This window comes from Lutjanus erythropterus, chromosome 12, assembly GCF_056507025.1.
Source record: "Lutjanus erythropterus isolate fLutEry1 chromosome 12, fLutEry1.hap2, whole genome shotgun sequence".
Lineage (NCBI taxonomy): Eukaryota > Metazoa > Chordata > Actinopteri > Lutjaniformes > Lutjanidae > Lutjanus > Lutjanus erythropterus.
This window is the reverse complement of record NC_139328.1, coordinates 21,936,002-21,962,142: the sequence shown is the minus strand read 5'-3', so window position 1 is coordinate 21,962,142 and position 26,141 is coordinate 21,936,002. Positions and strand designations below refer to the sequence as shown.

The 26,141-nt window shown below is 35.9% G+C and overlaps 3 protein-coding genes across 6 annotated transcripts in view; 2 read left to right on the top strand and 1 right to left on the bottom strand.

Annotated features, from left to right (window-relative positions):
* The window catches only part of LOC146317979 (FYVE and coiled-coil domain-containing protein 1-like), a 28,492-nt gene extending 18,774 nt beyond the window's left edge, over positions 1 to 9,718 (bottom strand). The window contains exons 1-5 of one of the 3 annotated variants that reach the window (XM_084732989.1): positions 9,590 to 9,718; positions 8,764 to 8,861; positions 8,274 to 8,380; positions 6,555 to 6,680; positions 2,373 to 2,479 (exon numbers count right to left, since the gene is read on the bottom strand). In XM_084732989.1, the coding sequence (XP_084589115.1) occupies positions 2,373 to 2,479; positions 6,555 to 6,680; positions 8,274 to 8,380; positions 8,764 to 8,830 (407 nt within the window). In that variant the 5' untranslated portion in view covers positions 8,831 to 8,861; positions 9,590 to 9,718. Of the gene's footprint in view, positions 1 to 2,372; positions 2,480 to 6,554; positions 6,681 to 8,273; positions 8,381 to 8,763; positions 8,862 to 9,465 lie in introns of all 3 variants that reach the window. The other 2 variants (XM_084732991.1, XM_084732990.1) reach the window with 2 other exon arrangements.
* A 1,887-nt stretch (positions 9,719 to 11,605) lies between these two features.
* Positions 11,606 to 15,976, top strand: LOC146317978 (chemokine XC receptor 1-like). Of its 2 annotated transcripts, none has more exons than XM_084732155.1 (2): positions 11,606 to 11,723; positions 13,280 to 15,976. In XM_084732155.1, exons 1-2 carry the CDS (start codon positions 11,617 to 11,619, stop codon positions 14,373 to 14,375), a joined length of 1,203 nt encoding a protein of 400 aa, XP_084588281.1. In that variant the 5' UTR covers positions 11,606 to 11,616; the 3' UTR covers positions 14,376 to 15,976. The 2 variants fall into 2 exon arrangements, with proteins under 2 accessions (XP_084588281.1, XP_084588282.1); XM_084732156.1 differs by having other exon boundaries at positions 11,695 to 11,723; positions 13,283 to 15,976.
* Positions 15,977 to 16,101: 125 nt separating this feature from the next.
* On the top strand, positions 16,102 to 18,467 carry LOC146317977 (chemokine XC receptor 1-like). Its single transcript, XM_084732439.1, has 2 exons — positions 16,102 to 16,221; positions 16,906 to 18,467. Exon 2 carries the CDS (start codon positions 16,910 to 16,912, stop codon positions 17,918 to 17,920), a length of 1,011 nt encoding a protein of 336 aa, XP_084588565.1. The 5' UTR covers positions 16,102 to 16,221; positions 16,906 to 16,909; the 3' UTR covers positions 17,921 to 18,467.
* The last annotated feature ends 7,674 nt before the right edge of the window (positions 18,468 to 26,141 follow it).

Sequence of the window (26,141 nt, the reverse complement as noted above, 5' to 3'; positions counted from 1 at the left end):
ATACTATCAAAATTCGAGAAAATTCTGATTGAAATACATAAAATGATGTATGAGATACCAATAAAAATAAATTTTGTCTTTCCTGTTTCAATATCAACCTGCTACGTAGTCATGATCAGGCACATAGTCTGCACATACGTCATTCATGATTACTGGTAGTTACAAAGTAAACTGCGATGGCAAACAAGTAAGAGGAGGTAAAATGAAGAGACTGAAAATAAATCCTTCAAAAACACTGTAATTGTACCTCTGAATGGGCATTATTATGAAGAGAAGTGCAGATCGGGAGCAGAATATTTCAAGAAGCTATGCTGAAAACGAAGCGGACGACAGTGAAGCAAGCACAACTGCTAGAGGCTAATTAAGAAGCCAGAAAAGTGTCCATGGCACCTGCTAGCACTAAACAGCACCAAACAGTGAAGTAGTACTTGGAGCACTCAGTATTTTCTGAGGTGGTACACAGTGTAAAATGTTTGAGAAACACTGATGTAGGGTTAGGTAATAATTTAACTTTAGCCTGCATGTTTTTATCTGTAGCTTACCGTCCTCATATCTCTCTAATTATGTTGCTGCTAGTGATATAGTTCTTGTTACAGTGTGGCTTGGTGCTTGTGCCAGATTCATCTATATTGAAAAGAAAACCACATTTTGAAGATGTTAAAAAAAACACACTAGCTAATGAGCCAACTAATCTACATCAATCACTAGCTACAGTAGCTAGTTACATCTTTAGCTAATGTTAATTAGCTAGTTAGTCAGTGTGACTACATACATGTCACTTTTACAGGTCCCCCATTGACATCTTCAAAATGTGTTTTTCTTTTCGACATAGATGACGCTAGCACATAACATACAGGAAACAGGGAAGGGTTACTGAAGCACAGGGCAAAAAGGGTCAGGAATTGCTTGTCAACTATTCTGCTAAATATTGCCAACGAACTACACTGCTTGGCAATTCTTGCTTTTTTTTTTATTTGTTTGTTTTATTAAACCTTGCCCCACTCTGTGTCATGCCTAACAACACCCCTTAGCTAGCTGTTGTACAACCACTGTAAACCATGGCCTCTTGGGGCTTATTGCTTTAATACACACCACAAATACTAGGGGTTGAGAAAAAAAAATCATTTTGTATGAGAGTCGCACTTCTTAGCCTCTATCGATTCAAAAACACCAAAAATATATTTTGGACATTGTCAGTAGTTATGTAAGAGCACAGGCAGTCAAAAGAGGCAAACGTTTGGGCACATTCTGGCTTGTATAACTTAACAATTAGCTTCTAAAAACAAAGTGAAGCATAGAAGTGTAGCACTATCAAACGAGACCAGCTGACCAACTCAAACTCCCAGCCAGGTGTAGTCGAGTGAAGGAGTAATTTGATCTACACTCATTTCAAAGACCCGTGCCTGTTCAGTGTTTTGTTTAACAGAGATTGCAGGAGCTTATCTACACCCCCTTATCTCTTTATGTTAACTGTAACACTGTTATACAGAAAATACATTTTATCATCTGGCATTTTTATTTGTGTTGGGACTACGTGTGGAAATGAGCTGTTGAGCTAACTGCAGTAAATTTATACTGTCAATGTCACTGTTGATTAATGTGCACTGTCTCATACAAATAAACAAACTAAAACAACAATTCTGTCAAAAGACAAAGGCTAACTGCATCAAAATAATTAACACTAATTAATAAGCTGTAGAGGTGCTAGTAGGTGGATTTTTGTTTCCTCTAGTGAAAGCTGGGCTAGCCGTTTCCACCTGTTTCCACTCTTTATGCTAAGCTAAGCTAACCAGCTGCCTGCAAAAGAATGCAATTAGGTGGTTAAGGTTTCATATCGAAATACAGAAAAACACAATCTGCAGACCCACAGTATGTGACTGACGCTATCTTCTAACTTTAACATCTTATTTCTTTTTGCCTAACACTCTCTTGAAATACAAATGTAAATCATAAATGATTATCATGGTCAAAAACAAAATTGACATTCGGTTTGGTGAAAGGCTGAGGAAGTGAGATGTGGGTGCGGGTGTCTATAGCCAGGCTATGTGGCTGTTGCATTTTCTGAAAAAACAGAAATGAGACATAAATCAGGAAGGGAGAGTCACACTTCCTATAAAAAGGACACCATCAAACTGGGACAACTGCATCATGGACGTGCAGTCAACAAATCTGCAGCAATTGTGCGATGCTATCACGACAACATGAAGGAATAATAATTTCTGTTGGAACAACTGCTGCAAATTTCCCCACTGTGGGATTAATAATCTTATCTTAATACATGTCTGGGGAACTTGAAGGGAGCAAATGTGACAAAAAACAAAGAATGTGCTGTATAAGAATATGTATGTGTGTGTAAGTGTGTGTCCTCTGACCTCGTGACCTTCTGGTTTATAAGACACTGCTGCAGTGTGTCAGCAAGACGCTGGTGAACAAGCGAGTAGCGAATGAAGGCCCTTCCTTTCCCCAGGGATGTCTTCAACTGAGGACACACAAAAATATACACTTCAGTGCACTTTTACATTCGTACACACACACAGACATTACCTCATTGTGATGTGGACTGACCTCAGCAGACAGTAATTGCTCTTTTATAGTCCAGTTAGACAACTGTAATCAGACAACTGCAGCTTACTTAAAATTCTGCAGCCTGAGTTCTTACTAAAACCAAGAAAGTGGAACTTCACCCCCCTGTTCCTAGAACTCTGCACTGACTTCCTACGAATCAAAGGACTGATTTCAAAATATTACTGAGCTAGCACTGAATAGTTTGGGGCCAAAATTACATGTCTGCTCTATTTCAAGCCACCTGGAACTCTGAGATCATCAGGGAAAGTTTTGCTCACCATCCCCAGGGTCTTTCTATGCCCCGCAGATCTGAAATAAACCTCAAGAACACCTGGGCTTTGCCCCAACCCTTAGCTCTCTTTAATTGAGGCTTAAACTTTTCTGTTTACTGCTGCTTTTCCTTAAGATGTTACATTGTTATACTGTTCTGTTTCTTAAAATATTTTAAATGTAGTGAATTTCTACTATTTGTCTTTTCTTCTTTTCTTCTTAAATGTTCATGCTTATTTAAAGTGTCTTAAATGTGCTAGATAAATAAACTTGTGTTGTCTTCTGTTGCCGAGTCAATGTTACACAGCTAAAACTATTTCATATTAAGTGACTCCTACTTCCCAAAAAATCTCAGTTTGAAAGTGACAATAGTTACAAGTCATTTTAAAAAACAAAAACAAGCAGTATTTTCAGTATTTAGTCTGTCCATTATTTTCCCATTTAACTGATTATTATTCGGTCTATTATATGTATGAAAACAGCTAAAAAAGTCCATCACATTCTTCCACAGACCAAGATGGCATCTTCAAAGGTCTTGTTTTTTCCCGACAAACAGTCCAAAAAAGATATTTGGTTTATCATGATACAAAACAGAGAGAAGCAGAAAATCCTCACACAGACAAGCTACAGCCAGGGAATGTGTGGGTTTTGTGCTTGACAAGTAAAATCAAATGAAAATTAAAATAGTTGTTGTTATTTTTCTGTTAACTAATTCAGCTCTAGTTCTGAATATCTCCAATATATGATTTGTGTTTTATTAAAATGTGTCCTGACACAGAACATTTAAGGGCGTCTGAGTTTAAAGGTCGTCAGTGCAGACACCACATCTACAGTGTCTGTCTGTAAGCCCAGACTCCCCAGTACATTAGCAGATGGAGGGATTTAAGTAAGACACACAGATCTACCATAAGGACGCCAGCTGGAGACTTACGTCAGTGACTGACAGACAAGGAACAAGAAGAGTAAAGGAAGAGTAAAAGTAATATTTTAAGTGAGAGTACCAAATGTTTCCAAAAAGTAATTAGCATTCAGCTGATTGATTGACTAAACTATGCCACTTTTAAAGAGAAAATATGTTGGAGACTTCTGTAAATCCCTGAGGAAACTTTAAACCACAGATATGTTTTGCTAATGAATGAGCATCAGTTAGCACAAAATGAGCCATGAGGTCTTGCTGTCCTTATAAAGCAGGACTTTTTCAGTAATTAGCTCTCTCATACTGGAATGCAGCTTAATTATACTATACCACAATTTATATAAGGGTTTTTACCAAAGAATGGAACAATGGCTCTGCACCAGAGTCCAGTCCACTCAGGTGTGATATCATTTCATATTGGGCAATATCACCCAATATTTCAATTTCAATATTCCAATCGTTCAATATCAATATTTCCAATATGTGTAAACTTAATTGTTGAGTCTGTTTCTTGTTTATATTGTTTGTATTTACTGTTGTTTATATTGGTTGTTCACTTATTTGTTTTTTATTTATTTTTTATTGATGCTTCTGTATATATTTTTTATTTAGGTATTTCCTTTGCTGCTGTAACGCTGCAAACTTCCCCACTGTGAAATGAATAAAGGATTATCTTGACTATTGAGATAATTGATATATAATATTGAGATAATTATTGATAATATTGAGATAAAAACGTTGAATATTTGCTGGTTTCAGCTTCTCAAATGTGGTAGTTTCCTGCTTTTCTTTCTCACACACACAGGGCTCGAAATTAAATTTGTTCCTCAGTGCACCACAACTGTGCCGCATACGCCCAAATTTCAGTTCTTTTTTCATTTTACATAATAAATATGGTTTAATAACAACTTTGTTTCAGTTACAAGCATCACTTAATTGACCCATTCTGATTCGCCATGAAGTTTTGAGCACTATTGGTGTTTGGCTATGATTAGTTTTCATTATTCTTTTAGTCATTGACTGAGTTACTGTTCATTTGTAACTCGTTGATCAACAAATGCATCACTACAAACTGCACTGCAAACAAGTGCAAGACCAACTTTTTGCCCAGCCAAATGGCAAATAAATGTTTGGTCACTAAACAATTACAATTATATATTTTCCATGATGCATAAATGTAATGATATGTTTCTCTGCTGTCTCAGACACCATTTCTTTGGGTCCCATGTGTTGTTGTTATTGTCCCCAGGACAATGGGACATCCTTAATTTCAAGGGCTGCATATACAGTCTGTATTTAGAATGCTACTGCAAGACATCTGAACATAAAATCTCCCCTTGGGCTGATTGAGAAAATAATTAGCACATGAACTGATAATCAGACAAAAAAAAGCCAGTTCTTGCACACATTTATCACCTTTGCATTAATTCATTAAAAAATGTCTAAGTTTCAGGCACAAGAACCTTTCTAAAGATGACTGAACCGATAATGAAATGTTTTTATTTTAGCATACAATATAAATCAATTAACAAAAGGATAGTGGGGTGGCAGACTTGATCATCAATCAGTAACTTACTTTTTAGAGACAAAATCTGAAGCAACCAGTAAATTTAAAAAAAAAAGTGCAAATATTTAAAAGCTTGATACTCTGTTAAATACTTTTTTTAGGCATATATATGATAGTAAATGAAATACTGAGAGAAGGGGGTTGCGCTTCAACAATGGGATTCTCAGTGGAGTGCATCACAAACAAACTGTTTGTCAGATAAAACTAGGTATTTGAAGATTTCTCTTTTGAGCTTTAGGAAATTGTAATGAGCATTAGAATTTCTTTCATTTTATGGACCGATCAATTAACTGAGTAAAAATAAATCAGCATATTAGTTGATAATGACTACAATTGTTAGTTGCAGCTCTATTAGAGTGAACATCGTGGCTTGTATATGAAGCTTTTTAAGCACAAACAAACTCAATATCAGGCACACAGACCGTTAAACATCCTAAAAATTAAACATAGTACAAAGAAGGACTAATTCAACAATAGACATAGAAGAAACTTGACACACACTCATACTTTCCTTTGATAAGGACCACAGATCATCAGTTTCTCACTTACTTTTTAGCAAGTAAACCTGAGATGACTAGTCAATTAAACAATTAGGCAATTGAAAGAAAAGAAACTGCCAGATAATTAAAAATTTACTGCAGCTCTTCCAATGTGAATATTTGCTGATTTTCTTTGTCATATATTCTATTAAATTAAACACCTTTAGGTTTGTGGTTTTAGGTTTGAGGTTTATCAGACCACGTCTCCTTTGGGCATTAGGAAATCGTAACATGCATTTTTACAATCCTTTTCTACACAACTGAATGAGTAAAAAAAAACAAAAAAAAACCCAGCATATTTGCTGATAATGACTTGAGTTGTGACCCTGTTAGAGAGAACAACAAGACTTGTATATGAAGCTTTAAAGCATAAACAAACTAAATATTAGGCACAATGAAGGTTAAATAATCTACAAATTAAATACAGTGCAAACAGGGACTAATTCAACTAGAGTTATTCCAGTATGAAGCTCACCACTGTGAATTCCCAGGAAAGGAGAGGAGGAAACAGTGCAGTACAGCAGCTACAGTTGTAAGGCAGCAAGCAAATTAGCAGCACAGAGTCTTACTGTACCCGACCGAGCGGAGGATTAGTTACATGGTTATACAGTCACTGTGTATTTGCGTGTGTTGCACGCCATGACAGGGCCGAGAAGGCACTGTGGGCGTTTGTGTGTGCGTTGCACAGGAGGATTACCTCAGGGATGGACTTAACAAAACGGATGCCATCGTTAGCTCCCTTGATCTTAATCAGGCAGTCACAGAAGTAATCCCAGTAGTCTTTCCTCTGTCCAAGAAAGGTTGTCTTCTCTTTCTGGTCAAACTAAGAAACATATTAAGACATTGTTATGTTGCATTCATGTGTTATTGCTTATTCTATGGGTTGTTTACTGATGATGCTCTTCTCTCTCTTCTCCTGATATTTTTTTATGATCAACACTTTCGTGATTCCTGTTGTTTTTTTACCCTGTAAAATCCCATGCAAACCCTGTTTAAAGAGGTGCTATAATAGCTTAAAAGTACCATTATATTACGTAACAACATACTAAGGAAATTGGTTTGTACAATAGGTCTGTCTGACTGGTGTGTAGTTAAGCATTTGGTTCACATTGCAATTAATATATTTCCTATAGGTTTCCTCTGTGTTTCACCCTCTACAGCTGTTCCCAATCTGAGGTTCAAGGACACCAAGGATCACAAGAAATTTGAAAAATGTAGTTCAGCTACTCACATAATTATTATTATTATTGTTGTTGTTGTAAATTTAGAATATTATTATCACATATTATTCTCTTTTTTACTTTTATAATACTCAGTGACAGGAAATCATTAATGCTTCATTGTTTAGGTTCATAACCCAAGAAGATTTGAATAACTGAACAGGTTTTCAATCTTTTTTAACTATGTAGTGTACAACCCCTTGTTGCTAGGGCTGACCCTAATGCTTTGAGGTTTATACTGTTGCCATCGTAATCAACATCCACATCAATATTCAAATGTTTTGAGGGTTTTTTAGTTTCTATTTTTAAACAGAGGAATTAGTCAAGAGGCAGAAGACTAAAGAGTGACAAATGGATCTCCTCTGTGGCATTTAAACACTCTCAAAAACCTGCACACATAAAAACAAACATGTGCGCCACTCATGAGGGAGCATTTCCCTTCTGCATTAGGACTGGGCGACTGGAAGAATGCGACAAGGCGACAGGGTTTGAAGAAAGTATGATAGCTTGTGTCCTACCTCACAAAGCTTCGAATATTAACAGGTCATTTTCATTGGAGCTTCAAAGCCCCGAAAACGGTATTTGAGAAAGTCCTATTTGACACAGGTTGTATATTTTCGATATGTGGACATTTCAACCAAAAAAAACAATGCTTTTCAGGTTGTTTTGTCTTAATGGCTGTAAAAGTCATAACTGTTAAGAGAAGACATACACTATAAAAGTACATTTTTTTTATATCCTTTTCCCTAACTTTTTATCATATGACAACCCTTAAGATTTGTCTTGTGAGCCCTTTAGAGGTGAGTTTGAGACCACTAGTCAGAAGAGTCAAATGAGCACAACTGAAATCGGATCATCCTATTTAACTTAGTGACACAATACTAGTGCAAAAAAATTATATTTGATACCTCTTTAGGTACCACAGCAGTTATTAACATCATGCACACAGTGCTGGTACAGAAAAAGCCACTGAATACTGTCTGATTTTGCTGCAAGCCACACTGTATGCAGGACAATAAAAACTGAACTGAGGTCTTGATGAGCACTTAAATCACTTTCATAGCTTCCTTCAGTAAGTTCAATACTATAATTAACAGATATTGTATTTTTTCATGCGTGTGGTTTGAAAGAGTACATATCAATACTTGTGACAAGTACTGAACCAAAATGCTACTTGCTCTGATATGAAAACATACCTGTAGCAGATATTCTAGCTTATAGAAGAACTTGTGTAGGTTGGTGCTGTCATCAGTCACAGGTTCAGCACACTCCTTGTGCTCTTTACTCAACTCTAACACAGCATCTATACAAGACGATAACAACATTATTAACACATACACACACAAATATCAAATTATTTTCCTGTGTACTATGACAAGGCAAAAAAACATACCAACAGTAGAATATGCAAACTGTCCCTCAATAAATTCTACAGCATTTCACCATTTATCAGTCAATGATCTTTATCAGGCACCAGACATTTCATGATGAAAAGCTGTGACTACTCTGTATGCAGATTCTAATAATGTTTATCTCATGTTTGGGCCATTACTTGAGGAAACACACATACATGTGCCTACCTCAGAAAGTACACATTAAAACACGCTGACTGGCACACATAAAGTAATATATAGCACAGAGACTGTAAGAGATGTTGTTTATCGGAAGTGTGACCAGCTTAATTACCATGCAGATCTCTGATTATCCTCTGCAGTTGATTATCTCCAACTGATGAGGAGGAGGAGGAGGCCATTGTGGGGTAAGGGCAGTGTAGTCAGGAAATTCTGCATGTGGGATTAAAAATAACAGTCATTATTTTTTGACTATTCAAGAAATGTTCTCATGATATAAAAATTGCCCCTCATATGTCTGAATTGTAAAAAATAAACCTGTATCTAAAAATAAAATAAATGACAGCATGTGACTTTAAAAATATGCGAAAGCTACTACCAGTAGGAGGTAAACATAAAAATAGTATTGCCCTAAATTAGTTTCCCCTTACTGTAAAGGAATATGAGTCTCCTTCATAAGTCAGTTCAGTCAGTTCAGAAGTCTTTCATTAATTAAATAATTTCAATATTCCCGAGGGGTCTATGAATTTGTTTAACTGACACACGGAAGAGGCACAGCAGCTCAGTAAAGTTAGCAGAATTTGCCTGCAGTCAGTCAGAGGAGGTACAACATGTACATCACGACGACAGGTGAAAGCGTACCACTGTTTATAGCGACAGTATGTTTTATCAGATCCCTCTGACTAAAGATTTATCTACCGTCGCTATTACCCAACACTGAAGTTGACTTACATCAGTTTCAAACAGCATTTAAATGCAACAAACCGTGACATAAACACCGATTTGTCAAAGCTGGCGAGAGCTATCGGACATGCACCTGTTCTCAGCTCTTCATTTCCCGGTCCTGTTTAATGTCCATTTTTGTTATAAACCATCACATTTTGGCTGTAAATAAAGCAAAACACTTCCACAACGAATACATAGTTAAATAACATACATACTTGTTGTGTTATATTGTCCAGAGTGTCCAGTTTGTAGGTGATACAGCAGAAACTTGCTACCGTTGGGGGCGGACACTGCGGATGATTGACAGGCCCAATGAACAAATAGCCGTCCGCTGCTGCTGAAATCTGTTCTAGTTTGGTTGAGAGACAAATGGTAAATAAACAAAAAGCTGAGACGTGTGACGTGCCTTATAAAACGAATATTTTATTAAATATAACTGAAGAATATCTAGTGTAACAAATAAGACGTTCTTCTGTCACTTTATTATTTTACATGTAGATTTTACTGTACACAGATCAACGGGGTTGTGGTGACAGAATTTCGACAAGATTAGATGACATGGAAACGTAATATTGGCAGTGATATTGAAAAATAATAAACGTGACATTGTACATGATAATAATAATGAAAAATGAAAAGTAATATTGTGCATGATAGATGCTGTGATATTGCACTATATTAAGCGTAATACTGTTCATGATACATAAGTAGTATAACTTATGGCATCAACGCTCTGTATCATGCAACAAAATATAGAAGAGGCATGAACCTAAATATATGAATAATACATATTTTAAAACTATTTTTCTTTATTTTATTTTTAGTATTCAAATATTTTTAACAATTAAAACAGAACCAGTTGAATAATATAATCAAAAATTAAATCACTGGAAAAAAAAAAAAAAAATCAACCAACATGAACAAAAATAGTTCTTAAATATTTAACATTCTCCAGGAGTCCCTAATTAGAGGGGTTCTGCTGTTAGTGCACCTGTGCCATTGAATTACCTGAAATGTCAAACAAAAAATCACACTCATACCTCTCTCAACTTTCTCAACTTTGAGATCATTCTCTATAGCCATTCTTTGACTGCTTTCCTGCCTGCTGGTTTTCCTAAGTGCTTGTTTGCTGTCAGTATTTCTCTGAAGTTCTATTTGTTGACTATGTCTGTCCTGTTATTTTAAGATAAAATAAGCCTTTATTGATGCCAAAAGGAAAAATTCAGGTTTCGTAGCAGCCCATGGGCAGACATAAACACAGATAAATAGAGAAAGTGACAAATAAATAATCAGAACATAAAAATAGAAGCTATGGAGCAAGAACAATTAAAGTCAAAATTAGGGCAAGAGTGGCATAGTGGTGTAATTAGTAGCAGCAAAGTCAGCATAAGTATAGTATATGCAAGCAGCATTCACCAGAATAATATATAACACATGTTTGGTTGGTTTATTTCCTTTTATCCTAATGTAACTAGACCTGTGGTGAGATGGTGTGGTGGTGGTGGTGTGGGCAGTTTATCCCCTACATTGTTTGTTTCTTATATTTCTATGGCATTAAAATTCTACTTTTGATGTTAATGTTTATTAATAAATTAATCATTCAGAAAAAAAAAACAACAACAACTCACTATTGCCTCTTGAGGTACAAAGTGGTATTAAAAGACAGAACAAGCCAAGGCTAGCTGGTTAGCATGCTAATTTTAGCAGATATCTCTGCAAAACAATACATCAACACTGACATAATCTCAAAACTGTTCTTCCTTCACATGCTCTTGATAATCTCAGTTAATTTTTGAATATTTAAACTAAAATTTGAAAGTATTAGGCATTTATCAAGAAGAAATGCCCAAAAATTTGAGGATTAAGATTAGTTTCTTGTTTTTATATAATTTTAAATTTGTGATGTTAGTTTAATAAAAAGAAAAATCATGTTTTGTGACAATTAGACAATAGATAAATAATCCACAAATGAGTCAATAATTAAAGTAATAGTATATTGTAGCCCTATTATTAATTAATTAATTAAACTAATTAAATTAAATTAATTAAAAAATCTTGACTTACATTGTTTAAGGTGTAAAGGATGCTGTCACACAGACTTGTATTCTTATTTGTGGTGACAAATTTGTAAGCAAAAACTGATAAATTAAAATGAATGAATGATTAAAGGGAACATGTGTTGTCACATGCATTGTTGAGAACAAAGTATCCCACAGAAATCATGTGTGTGGGAGATCTGAAAATGGTGTTTGATTTCTGTTCACCTTTGTGGTTGATACTTAAGGAACAATGCCGTTTTCCAGAGGTAGTTGCCAGGACGACTCTGGTGTGTGCACAGCTGTTGTGCAGGTACAGTATAACTTTTCCACATTACAATTATTTATTATAATGAGGATCTCTTGTGAAGTAGAATTCAGCAATATTGGAATTTAAGTTTAATATTGTATATTTTGAAAAAAAAAAAGTTTTACTGAAATATTTGTAACATATAATGACTAATTGCAGAAGAGACAGACTGTGTTACCTCCTTATTCTAATATTGGTAGCAGCTAATAGCTTTAAGGCAGAGGGACAAAAAGCATTTAAAGGCTCAGTTCACCCAAATTTAAAAAAGAATTACCTTCATTTACCTCTGTTAGCCACGATTACAGATTTTGTTGTATTTGATTAGCTTTAAGGATATGCAACCTTGTTTGAGAGTTTAGAATACAGTTCTCAGTAGCTCACAATGAATATGTGGATTCTGAAAATATAATGTTTCCTTATACTGTGGAAAGGAATTGTTGCTGTTGAATTAGCCCTGAAAACATTTTTTTTCTATCACAAATAGGCTCATTTCACTACACAAGGTGATTGATCCCTCATGGCCCTGCTTTGAACAATATAATAACCACAAACTTTTTCATGCCAATGCCCTCAAAATACATATATATATTAGCTCATGGTCGGGGACCCACTTTTGATTTTCTTTAAAAATCTATTGACAATATTTTGGCAAATGTTAATATAAATAACAAATTAATAAATGCATTCTTTAGTTTTATAATGCAATAATATTTTGAATAATATATAATACACATAATGATGATTAAAAATGAAAATGAAAAAGCCAGAGTGATGTCCTAACATGGTACAATAAACTCTGCAGGCTAATAGTTATATATTTCATTGTGTGCTGTTTTCAGTTATAAAACGGTGATGTCATCAATACAGTTATGTCCTCTGTGCCAGTACAGTGACCAATGCTTTGCCTATTAGGTGTGCCACAGAAAGGTAGTGGTCTAAATACCCACTGGATCTCATGGTGCAGAGTAGCACCCATCACTGGAGCAGGACAGTGTTGATCTTGACCAATATGTGGGCTACTAAGGAAGTAGTTGAATTTCATGATTTCAGAGTCACTTTATAAAGAAGCTCTTGTGTTTTTTAAGAAAAGCAGATATGGTACACAGCACATTTGATATAAGTGTAGTTTTTCCATCGAATTTGGACAAAAAAATACAAGATTTGAAAACAAGCTTGTCAGGGGTTTGAATAAATTTTTTTAAAGTTGTGAGCACCACAAAGCCAAAATCTAAGCATTTCCGTTGCACTGTGTTGGAGACAGAAAGATGGATATCTTAAAGCATAGGCAAATAAAACAACAACTTTTTGGATATTGGGTAAGCTGACTCTCTGAGATATATGATATGTGATAACCTCGTGTCCCAGACAAAATGTAGTCATGTATCAAGATAATGATCTAATATCAGACAACTGATATGACGTTGTAGACAATGAAGTTTTGACAGAAATCTATGAAAAACGTTTACAATGAAATCCACATCTGAATCATTAAGTCTCTGTTATCTGACCTGTTTGATTTACCCTTCTAACAAAGCCCTTGTTTATACTTTATCTTCTAGCAGAAGCAAAATCAACTTTTGTGACTTTACAGCCACAGCTATGACAACCACCATCTACAGCTTCACATCTGACACCACAGAAAATCATTCTGATTATTACACCTACGGCGACTATGGAGATGAAATATGTGACAAAACAAGCATCAAGCATTTTGGGGCAGCCTTCACTACGGTGTTCTTCTCCATTGTGGCGATCTTCAGTCTGTTTGGCAACATCCTGGTCATTGTGATTCTGGTCAAGTATGAGAATCTCAAATCCCTCACCAACACTTTCATCCTGAACCTGGCAGTATCGGACCTCTTCTTCACCACAGGCCTGCCCTTCTGGGCCTACTACCATATGTACGGATGGACTTTAGGGGAGCCTGCATGCAAAATAGTCACCTTTGTCTTCTTTCTTGGCTTCTACAGCAGTGGTATCCTCCTTATCCTGATGACTGCTCACCGTTACGTAGCTGTTATGAATCCTCTGTCTGATATTGTGTCCACCAAAGGCTTCTACAGTGTACTAGCATCTGCGGTCATCTGGTCAGTGAGTGTTTTGGTCACCAGTCCGGCCTTCATCTTCATCAAAGTCGAGGACAATAATGACTGTGTGTTTGGGTCTTCTTACTTGACCATGTGGGGAATCTACCAGCAAAATGTTCTCTTCATAGTGAGTTCAGTGGTATTCATTTTTTGCTATTCTCACATCATTTGTAGGTTGCTGCGCCCCACTGCCCGAAGAAGAAAGAGCAAAACTTTAAAACTCATTTTCACTCTCATGGTTGTTTTCTTTGTGGGCTGGGCACCTTATAATATAGTAATATTTTTACAATCTCTGTATTTATGGACCGAAGGGGAGGCTGACCAAAAGGTTATGACTAAAAATTGTGAAATATCAAAACAGCTAGATTACGCCTTTTACATCAGTCGATTTTTTGCCTTTTCGCACTGCTGCCTGAACCCTGTGTTTTATGTATTTGTGGGGGTTAAGTTCAAAAACCATTTGAAGAAACTGCTGAAGAACTGGGGCCACGACAACAGCAGCATCCGCAATAGGCAAAGCCGACTCACAATCACATCAATGACAAGTGGTGAAGAGTTCTCAATGTAAAAGATGCAGTGAGCAGTAGTAAAACTGGACCTACCAGGTTCTACATTTGTAATAATTTAAATACCATAATTCCTCACACAAATGTTTGTAGTTAAATAAGAGCTGGGTCTCAAATAATGCATTGCTGGTGCACTTCGTGTTCATGCCTCAACTAAACTATATTTTGTAGTAATGTACAAGTGCCACAAGATGATATTAGCTATATTTGAAGTACCGTTGTGGTACAAAGCACTATATACAATACACTGTTTTTCGCAACACAAATATTCCACAATAAAATCCTCATTAAGAGACGCGATGTTAGAGGGCTTTTAATTTGCAGTGGATCAGAAGTGTTGGGTTTGTGTTAACAGCATAATGCCACGGTCACACATGCTTGAATTTTTCACTTTGCATGTCAACTTTGGAGAATTCTGAAACAACAGAATCACAGCCTCAACCAATAGCAAAGACATGTGTAATTTGCCCTGGCAAGCAATAGCCACTCCTCTATCTTTGCATATATGTGATCACAGCCTAATGCAGTAACAAGAATTGAATAGGGCAAATGGAAGCAGCTCAGAAAACAAGCATGTTTGCCACTAAATTATCACCAAATATGTTTAGTAAACAGAGGAAATTAGTAATAAAGGCCTGTCTCTAATATAAGCCATATATTTTTGTTCAAATGTAGGGACTAAATGTTAAAAGTTGTCAGAAAGAAATACTCAAGTTAAGTACAGATATCTGAAAAACCTACTTAAGCACAGTAACAAAGTATTTGAACTTAGTTCCCATCTCTGACTGACATATGCTAAACATCAGCTCGTTACCATTGTCACTGCAAACATTAATATTTAGTTCAAAGCTCGACAGAGCTGCTAACATGGTTGTTTATATTATTCACTCAATACTCTGTGTAGTTGTCAATCTACAATTATATCCTTTACATTTCAGTGGCCACTTTTTTGGTACACCTGCTCAATAATGCAATTATTTAATCAGCTGATCAAGTAGCAACAACTCTGTACATAAAAGCATGTAAACATGGTCAAGAGGTTTTGAAAAAGAGATGTGATACCTGACTGACAGTGTATCACTTCATGGCCATAGTCTAAAAAAAGCACAGCATGTCACAGTCAGTGCACATGTCATTTCAAACTGGTTGACAGCAAATTCAATGTACGCCAGTGGCCTCCCCAACAGAGGAGGGGGTCAACCAGTTCTTAAAGTGTACCTGATACATTGGCAAATGTGTGTGAGACTTTTATTTAATAACAATGATATGATGATAAGAAGTGTACAATGTTTAATTCATAACTTAATTCCATATTCATCTTGTATTTTCCAATGAATCTGTGTTGTTATTAAAGAACAATGAGCTCTGTACTTCTGTGTTAAGAATATATATGTGATTTTGAGTTTATATTGATAAATCGATTATATAGAGAGATAATATAATTGTATGATTTACTTTGGATAGCTGAATTATACTTTTTCCTATCAATGAAGAGTATTTTACTGTTGATTACTGAATTTATTTTTCATCATGTTTCTTTTCACATGACAATATCATCATTATTTTCAAGCTTTATGATAAAATAAAAATCACTCAACTTAAAGTTCCAGCATGTCTCTGTTTTAAGTGGGGCATAACCCTTACTGCTGTTTCTAGGTAAAACCAAAACCAAAACCAACCTCACGTTTTTTCGGTGAATTCAAAGTATGTTCATTCTCAGACTGGATTACTGACCAGACACCTCTGACTTACTGTGAAACAAAAAAAGAGGAACCATTTGTTTGCACTTATACCACTCCTTTCCTTCACACTTCAAGTCATTCTGAGACGTTACAGCTGTGTTTCAGGGTAAGTTGCTTTGTATTTGCAGTAATTACTCTCCGGGTTTTAGGGTTAATATTTGACAAGTAATTACTTTTTTTTTTAAATGACAAATTGGTGAAGGTTGAAGACATGTGCTTAGTCTTAATGTCTTAAGTACATTAGGCTAAATTCATTTCTAATCAAATAAACTTAGTATTGATAGATTGATATATGAAGTTGTACTTGAGAAAACATGTTTTGCAGTGTTTTCATTGTGAAAATGAGCAACTAGAACCGTCCCTGACTAAGATTTTATTCAGTGGAATCAGATTTGGCTGTCCAATTTTCCAGTTCAGTGCACCAAACTAAACTCCTATATGGACTCCTATATGATTCCCCTTAAATCCTAATTTAAATGTTCTCCCTGTGCATTTTTGTAAAATTCTATCTTCAGTTTCCAGGGTGCAGCCCTATAAGCAACCATGACTTATCTTTAAGTGTATTAGAGACACATACCAAGTTTTCAATGTTTTCTTTAAACTATAAAAAAGAAGCATCATTTAAAATCAAAAGATTTAAAGTTAGAAGAACTAATTTTTATAAGTTCTGAAAGTAAAATCTTGAATTTAAGTAAATCAAATGTATAAAACTTATAGAATATATATTTCCATGAAGTCAATGAGAAAAGATTAATTAATTCCATTAAATTCCTGTCTGATTTTTTTACAGCACAATGAGCAACGGAAGTGTGGAGGACAGTTTTGAGCCAGAGTATTTAGATGATGAGCTGTTTGTCTTGTTGGACACCATCAGTGGTGCAATCTTCATTGTGATCTTCATCTTCAGTGTCACAGGCAACATCCTCCTCTTATGTGTTCTTTTCATCTATGAGAAGCTGAAAAATGTCACGAATATTTTCATCCTGAACCTGGCCTGCTCTGATCTGATCTTCACTTTCACACTTCCATTCTGGGCCGTCTATTTCCTGCACCACTGGATCTTTGGTGACTTTGTCTGCAAATTTATGATTGCGATGTACATTTTAGGTTTGTACAGCAGCGTCATTCTGCTGACTGCCATGACTGTGGATCGTTTCATAACGGTGGTGCTGCACCACTGGCCAAGCAGCCCTGTCAGGAGACAGAGGTGCACAGCAGCTGCCTGCGCTGTAGCCTGGGCCATCAGCATCGCTGCAGCTGTGAGTGATGCTATAAATGCAGAGGTGAAAACCGAGGCGAATTTTTCCAAATGTACCCATACCTCTGATACATATTATATCGAACTTGGATATTATCTCCAAGTGTCACTGCTCTTCTTTCTCCCATTTGTCATCATTGTTTTCTGCTATTCTGCCATCCTCAAGACAGTCCTCCAAGCTTCCAACAGAAGAAGATACAGGACTGTAGTGGTGGTGTTCTGTATTGTTACTGCTTTCTTCATCTGCTGGGGACCTTACAATATTATGCTCTTCATCCAGTCTTTCTATGAACTCGATTATTTCGAGGACACCTTGTACACTGTTCATTCTGTTTGTCGAATACTTGCTTATTCTCACTGCTGCATGAACCCTCTGCTGTACATGCTCTCACAAAAGTTGCGAGGACATCTTTTGAAACTTTTACGCTGCAAGAATGCCAAGAGTAATAACAAAGAGAGAGGCACTGCCCAGAGCACTTCTGTTTGCCATAATGTAGCTTTTATTGCACAAAACTCTGCAGTTCTGTTGGAACTACCCCTCAAATAGACATTTACTCTTGAAGTACAACATAGATGCTTTCATGCAGGTTTGTATTTATTTAATTTTCCATTAATTTTTTAATGTTTTGAATATTTAATCACTGTAAAAGCTATAAACTCTGTAAATATTATAGAATGAAACATGTGAGGGCAAAAACCAAGATTTGTATAAATTAAGTTAAATTAATTATGGAATTTGAGTAAGGACAATGTTGGCATTTCCAGTGTTTTTTCTCTGAGAAACCTTGACATCGGGCCCACAGCTCACTGTGAACAAGTTTTGTAATACTGATTTGTTTTTAAAAAAAAATCTTTGGTTTCTAATACTAAAAGAATCAAGTCTATCTAAAGAAGTAAATATAAGATTATAGGTTGACAAAACTTGTTATATTTATTTTCATTTTATATAAATTTCTTTTTAAATGTGTCAAGTAAATGATGACTATATGTAAAGTATGCAAGCATGTATGATGGATGCTTTGTGCTGCTGCGCAATCATTTTGAATGAACCGGTCTTGTGCTGTTACTGTTGTACTTTTGAATAAAGTTAGGCTGGAGTCTAGTTTGGTTGGTTTCACTTCTTTTTTTTTTAACCATTGGAGTAGGGTGGATTTTAAATTTTGCTGTGCAAGTACTTTTCTCTGGGAAAAATCCCACACAGAGTGAAAGTGGCACAGACAATACAATTGACTAAAAAAAGCATCTACAGCAAAACTCATTGTCACACTGACTGTACGTCCAAGATAAGGTCTCCTAGGCATTTTATCTCTTCAAATTATGCTGCATCATATGTATTCATGTATTTATCAATCTGGGAAATTGTTTACATAAAAATTAAATGGAAAATTTGCAATGAAAATTAAGAATATTGAGTGAAATTTTGAGAACATGGATTAAAACATGATACAAGCCTGAGAACACTGAAAAATAGGCCATCCACACTAAGAATGATAACTATAAATATGTAATTTAAAAAAAAATGTTCTAGCTCAAGTACCACAATTAAATAAAATGTCCTGAATTTTCTTTGCTAATCCTTATTCAAAAATTGCTACAAAAGCGAGGGAAGATGAGAGTGGTCTTGTTCCTGGATTTGAGTTATAAAATTTCCTTTAATAAACTCTTACAACTAAACAGACACTCACTCATTCGCCCAACACTCAGCTTTAATTTGCCACAACTCTAAGTAATATGAAACAGGCAAACAACTGACAGTTATTCTGGCCTGGAATGGAAGTTTTAAAGGAGCACACAGAGTTGTTGTCAGAGAAGTGAGTATTTCAATTTAGCATATTCCCTTAATCTCTGATGACATATTATGATCATGTAATGATAAATTACAGTAAATATATTACAGATTTCTTCTTTATTTTTTCCATGAATAATGTCTTAAAACATTATGTGATATCTATTATTCATTTATTTATTCTTTCGTGTGAGAATCGTGCACAAACGTAAAACTTCCTCACAAGACATCAACAAGTAAACAATGGATCATGACACTGACTATGATATCAGTGACTATCATGACCATTTACACCACAGTGACTACGATCACTACAATACTGCAGTGACTACAATGAGGAAACCAGCTTGATGAATCATCAGGCCAAGAGAACATCATTTGATGTCTTCTTACTTTGTGTGCGTCATCCTCTCCTGCATTATCGTGGTTGGAATTATCCTCCTGTGCATTATCCTGAGGATACGAGTTTAAGAGACCACACCTGACATCTTGCCTCTGCAACTCAAAATTTCTGACTTTTGCATCACTGTGACCCTGCCGTTTGGGCCTGCTGTCTACACCACGGCTACATCTTCACAGACTGTATCAGTCATAAGAGCGTCTTTTTTTCTGTGGTTGAGCAGCTACGTGTTGACCCTCATCATCATTATGTTGCTGTGGTTCATGTTTCATGCTTCTGTCTGCCCAAAAATCGGGTGTCCTTGTGGCTAGCACTGCAATATGGCTGGTATGTGCTGCTGTAAGCATTGAGGCTGCAGACCATGGATTTAGTGATATAACATGTTTATATGATCCACTGTCATTTACATGACTGCTCTTTGACATTTACAAGCAGATTGTCCTTTTCATTCTCATACCTTTCATTATCATATTCTGCTGTGTTAACATGTGGAAATAAACACACAACGCCAGGCTTCAAGATTGATTTTAATGATGACTGTTGTTTTTTTTCCTTTGTTTGGTAGCATACAATATGCTCGTGCTCATGCTCTTTATATATCATTTGCTAAGAAAATGATGATGGCCTGTGTTTTGGGCAGCAGAGTTAAAAGGAGTCAGGCAATGTACCATGCAGAGTTGAACATTAACCCACTGCCTTACTTCCACTGCTGCCTGAACCCACTGGTCCATATATTTGGAGTACAAAAGTTTAGTAGACATCTACTGGTACCATGTAAGACTTCATCTGAGAGAAGAGATGGGAGTCACAACCTCATCTCAATGGCAGTCATCCCTGCTGTGTAACTAACAAACATTTATATTTGTCTAAATACATTTTAAGATGAGGATTATTTTTCTTTTATCATAATTAAATAACCATCCATGATTAGAAGAAATAACTCACAAATCTCATTCATGACTGTTCGCCAAGCCTCAAGAGGTTTACAACAGGCTAATTGTGCCACGCTTCTCTTGTGTGGTTCTTGGTGTGGACGGCTCATTACAAGAAAAAAGGCTTGCAGGATGAGGAACAAAAATGTATTTAGCAAGTATAACGCTATCTCAGCCAAAGCTGACTTAGGTTGCTTAAGAGTAAACTTCCCCAGATCCCATCACAAAGCAGGACAGAGCAGCTAATGTTAGTCTGAACTCTGATAGCATCAAGGACCAGCTTCCATGCAGTGAGTAAACACAACAGTGAATGTGCATCACTTGTGAACTTTTTTTTTTTTTTTAATTTAACAAACAGTCAGCAGTAACAGATCCCTCTTTCAGTTGTGGTCACGTTTACCATGTTCACAAGAGGAGAACGCCCACCTTGTTGTATTCATGACCTCGTAAGCAGAAATTTTGTAAACCCTCCATGTTAAGTTGCACAGCTTGACATGTTGCAGCTACAAGTTCCTTTTTGATGGCAGCATGAATAGCAGTAACCATGAGTAACCAGAAACAAGAAAACCGATGAATTATCTTTCTTGTGTATTGTGTCAGTGGCGAACTGACACAATACACATGAAATACAACATAAGAAGCAGAAAAAAAATGTTATTTGGTGGTTATTGCAAAATTGGCTTGCATGAAAGAGGAAGGGTGTCTTGATTCAATAAAAGAAATGCTGAGACTGAAAAAATGAAGCAGGAAAAAAGGGAAAAAGTTTTATATATCAAAGTAACTTTATCTCAAATACAGAAAACAGCTCACAACTATAAACACTTAAGATAACCTTGTTATGATGATTTTACTGCACTGAACAGCTCAACCCACAAGATGGCAACAAAAATAAATGGAAATAAGGCTGGTGATAATTTCTTCAGATCTTTTTTTGTTTGTTTGTTAAGAAAAAAGAGTCAGAATTTTGAAACTATGTAATGGTAATGGATAATGGTTGTTACTCAGTGTTGTAGAGGTGGACAATTTAACTTGTAATGCCATGCAAATATAGGCCTACTATAAGAAAGACTGCAGTTGATATCATGAATACTGTATACAGTAAAATATATTTTTTTTAAAAAGCAGAATATTTAATACAAGTCTAAGCTAAGGCTATTTTGTCATCTAACATTTACTGTAAAACAAGCCTGTGTTTTGAATTCTGAGTAATTACACCCAAGTTGCTTATTATATATTTTTAAATCTCAAACTCTTACCTGCATATCAGATGTTATATTTCTGTCCATTAGTCTCTGTCTTTATTTGTGTAAGTACCATTTAACCAGACGATATTCCTTGTGCATCCACTGTAACTGCAAATAAAGCAATTCTGAATCTAATTCATTTCCCTCTTCATTTTTTTTTTTTTTACATATCAGCCAATATGTTAGGGAAGTGTTTCCCTCTGGAGTGACCTTGTCTATGTGACACAGAATAAACAAATTAGCTGTCAGCAGCAGGATCGATAAAATATAATATAACAGACTGCATATTTGTGATTAAAATCATAGCCAGTCAAGTATGTCTAACTCAACAGTCCATGTGCTTTTAGTTGCTTTTCCTGTTATGTATGCCAGACATTTCAACAGTTAAGTAATTTAGCTGTATTATTTCAGTAATTAAAATATTTCACAAACCTTTTTTTCCTCTTCTGTGGTCCAAATCTTTTAACTCTATTATATGTAATGTGTTTCTCCAGAGTCATTGTACTTGAACATGGTTGAGTAGCGCGGCCCTGATGGCTCCACGGGGGGTCCAGAGAAGAGTGTATAGGGACAGCTCAGTGGGCCACTGTAACAGCACTCATATCTGTCTCTGGGGGTAGATTAAGCTTAATTAACTAAACCATCCAGCACGCTTGGATGAATGGATACAAGTCAAGGGCAGAGCAGTCACGGGTGTGCTCACACATTTTCTGGCAGGCACTGGGAGAGGATTTGTGCCGAATTTTATCTGTGTGTGTGTAATGGCAGGAAAAAAATGGATACTGTAGCTATAATAAAGTTGTATGTACAAGTCAGTATTTAGTCTATTGTTACACTGGCTTGGTCGAATACTCTATTCTCATTGGTCAATTACAGCATTCTACGCTCTACATTCAGACCACTGCTATAAATATCACATCATTGCTATGGACATACTTCACATCATATGACTTTGGAAGACTTAGCGAAAGCAATGAAATATTTTTTAAATTAATAAAAATCAATATTTTTTGCCAAATGATTGATTTTTTTTAAGTAAGTAGTTTCATGTCATGGTCCTGCATTGACACAGGGAAACAGGGATCTGTCTGAAATCCTCAGACAGAGGAGAAATTACAGGCCACTTTCCCAGGCAGATATCGAAACTGAGCTGATTGGACAATGGGGGCAAAAAAAACACAAATGATGTCAAGTGTATTTCTGCAGTTTTCAAGGAATTCAGGGCACTTATGCAAAAACGAGAGCCGTGAAATGTGAAATGCTTGGGGTGCATTAGCAGCATGCAAAATGCTCACCACCTATAGAAAACAACTGGAAAAAGACACCTCTGAGTGATTGGTGCCAAAAAGGTGTCACTGATAACATTAACAGTTAGCCACTGGAGGTTGCGCTTCCTTTTTTTTTCCCAAGATGGTGCAAGCATTTACCGCCCTACTCTGCCTCTTATTGTATTATCCTGATATTCTTACCCTAATCCTACCTGATCACACTCTTCATGCCTAAACCTTTAACTAATATGTCATTGTGAGTGCAGTTCAAGACCACATGTCATTGTTTATTTTGCAATAATGACACATACATACATTATTCTTTACATGTGTCTTTATGCAGTCAGTAAACATAAAATATCAGTAACCTATGAACAGAGAAGTTTCAAACCTGCAGTCCACCTTTATTCTGCAGTTTGGGGAACTGTCATCCCATTATCTTGCATATGATTCCTCATGTTAGAATGATTTATGAGTGTTTGCAAACAGCCTTTGGACTTATCAGCATTTCTGAAAAGAAAGTGATAAAACCTCTGTTAGGTCTAGTCTTACCTTGTTTGGAGTGTCAGCTGGTGGAAAGAGAGAAAGAGAGAGTTTTTGAATTTTTGTTTTTAATACGCAAATAAAACAATAAGCAAGAAGTTTGTTTTAAGAATTAATAACACTGAAGACCACAGAGAAAAGATTTCACAAACGCAGTAGAAAATCCACCCCACAGAGCTCAAATAAGACAATCTAAGGCATCCAATTTCTTATCTTCAAGTCAGAATCTCTTTTCCCAGATCATTTTCTTAGCAAATGATGTTGTTGTTCAATCCTGTTTTTCGCCACAAGCTAAACAGCTGTTGCTGTTTTCTTATGTAGTCTCTTCTACTAGCCCTCCCTGGCCCCAACATTCACTCCCTGCTCTTCTTTTCTCCAGGGCAACTCAGCCTCCTTTTCCACATCGATATCTCCCCTTTAATTTCAGTTATCTATAACGATAATTACTCCAACCATATGTGAATTTAATTGATGCCTTGCAAATGTGTAAATGCGTGTGTGTGCTTTGTGCATATTACTAATAAAGTCTTGCTGCTTGTTAATCTGGACTGTCAGGGAAAATGCGTGCAAATCGATTAAGTGTGTCAGCCTTATCATTACAAACAACTGTTTTAGTGAACAAATATAGATGACTTAATCCTTGTATGACATACACTGGCATGTATGACATTTTGCTAATGCACCTCATCCTGATTGAATTTGTCATGGGAACATTTTCTTCTTTAAAAAGGATTACATTCTATGTTTAACACACACCCTTACCTCAATCATTAAGTCAAACACACACATCTTTGTTTTGCTCATTCATGGATACAGGAGAGTGATGTGTGCATTTGATGGATTATAGATTAAAAAAACAAAACAAAACAATAACCTCCTCTCGTGCTGCATCTTGGCTTTATTTTGACACTGCGATGCCACATTTCTCCACTAGAGGGGACATGGGTATTGGCATATTGCTGTTTGTTTCATTATTCCTAGGCCACATTATTGATTACAATCTGATTTACTTTCCATATCAGCCATAAAAACTTAGGACAGAGATTGACTCTCATATAGACTGACAAAAAGATTATTAGTCCCTACAAAAGAGCTAAAAATATGCACTGCTTTGAATATATTTTCATGTTTCTGCTGTTGTTTTTTTAAGTCAACAACTTTTTTGGCTGCCGGTGCCAGTTTCAAACACAAATGTTCCCCACAAAGAACAAATGCAGCCTGTCTCTGCATATCCCACACCGTCATATCTCTATATTTTAGGGTCATCCTCGTCTTCTTACCTGCTGTTGTCAGATAGAAAAGCACGGTGATTAACTACCATGGAGACTTAATTAACAAATCAAACATCTGGATATTCAGACTAGGCCTACTGCAAAGGCTTAGCTGCCTCTTGTAAGATTGGCCATTTGATGTATCAAACAGTGCGTCCTGATGTTTCTTGCTAAATTTTTCCCATCTGGCTTGTTTTGTATCTTTATTTTTTATTTTTTTTTATGTTTTTTACAGCGTCTCCCACTTTGCAACTTTAACTTTTAATGTTGCTTGTTTAGTATTTCATGTAACTTTTTTGATTACTCTGTGGCATTCAGAATGACACAACATAAGGATCAGACTAAGATTCCCAATGGTGTTAAACAAACTAGAAATCCGGTCACATTTAATGTGAAACTGAAACATTAACTTTAAGATAATGCACCCCTGTAAAGACAAAGTGTAGGGAGCATTTTGCAACTTACTTAATGGACCGGTTTTAGTATAATAGGACGTGTATTTTAGTCTGTTGTCCAAATAATGCTTGCTAATGCTCAGTGTTAGCATTTTCTTTGTAATTATGTTTTTTGTGCTTTTACAGTATGTGTTCACACACCCACATGCTCCTACACCAACAGCCAGTGTACTGGTGTTGCAAATGTGATTTTTCTTTTAAATGAATTGTCAAAAAAACAAACTTGACATGGGACCTACAACAAGAGGAAAGAGCTGTAATCCCAGGATGTTTTTTTTTATTTTATGTTTCACCTTCGCATATATTAACCTCACATTAGATCTTACATTTCTGCACACAGTTGTCAAGAAATAACATAACAATTACATATGTTTAAATGTAAATGATCCACTTTTTCCACAATAAATATATCCCTACTTGATGATGATGAAATACACAACAAAATAAAATAGATACACTTAAAGAAGAAACAGTCAACTTTCTGACTCTTATAGTAACATACGTTGCCTGTGTTATGATATAATCTTGTTAATCCTGCATACAACATCACTTAAGGTTTAATTACATTTACTCACTTGTAAAAACTAATTGTTTAACAGCATGTGCACAAAGAGAGACAGTAAAATATAAAATACAATAAAACAATAAAACAAGACCTATGGCCAAGAATGAATTGTCATGGTGTAGCTTGTGGTCTTAAACTTTGTGTCTACCTCAGATAATCAGTCCTTTCTCCTTATAGTTGTGTTTAATTTGCTATAGCAAATATGTTCAAAGGGACAAGTAATGCAATGCCAACTGAAATATGTTTTCTATGAACTTAATGAGGAAATGTTGTTCTGTATTTATAGGACTGGTGTGTAGGATTT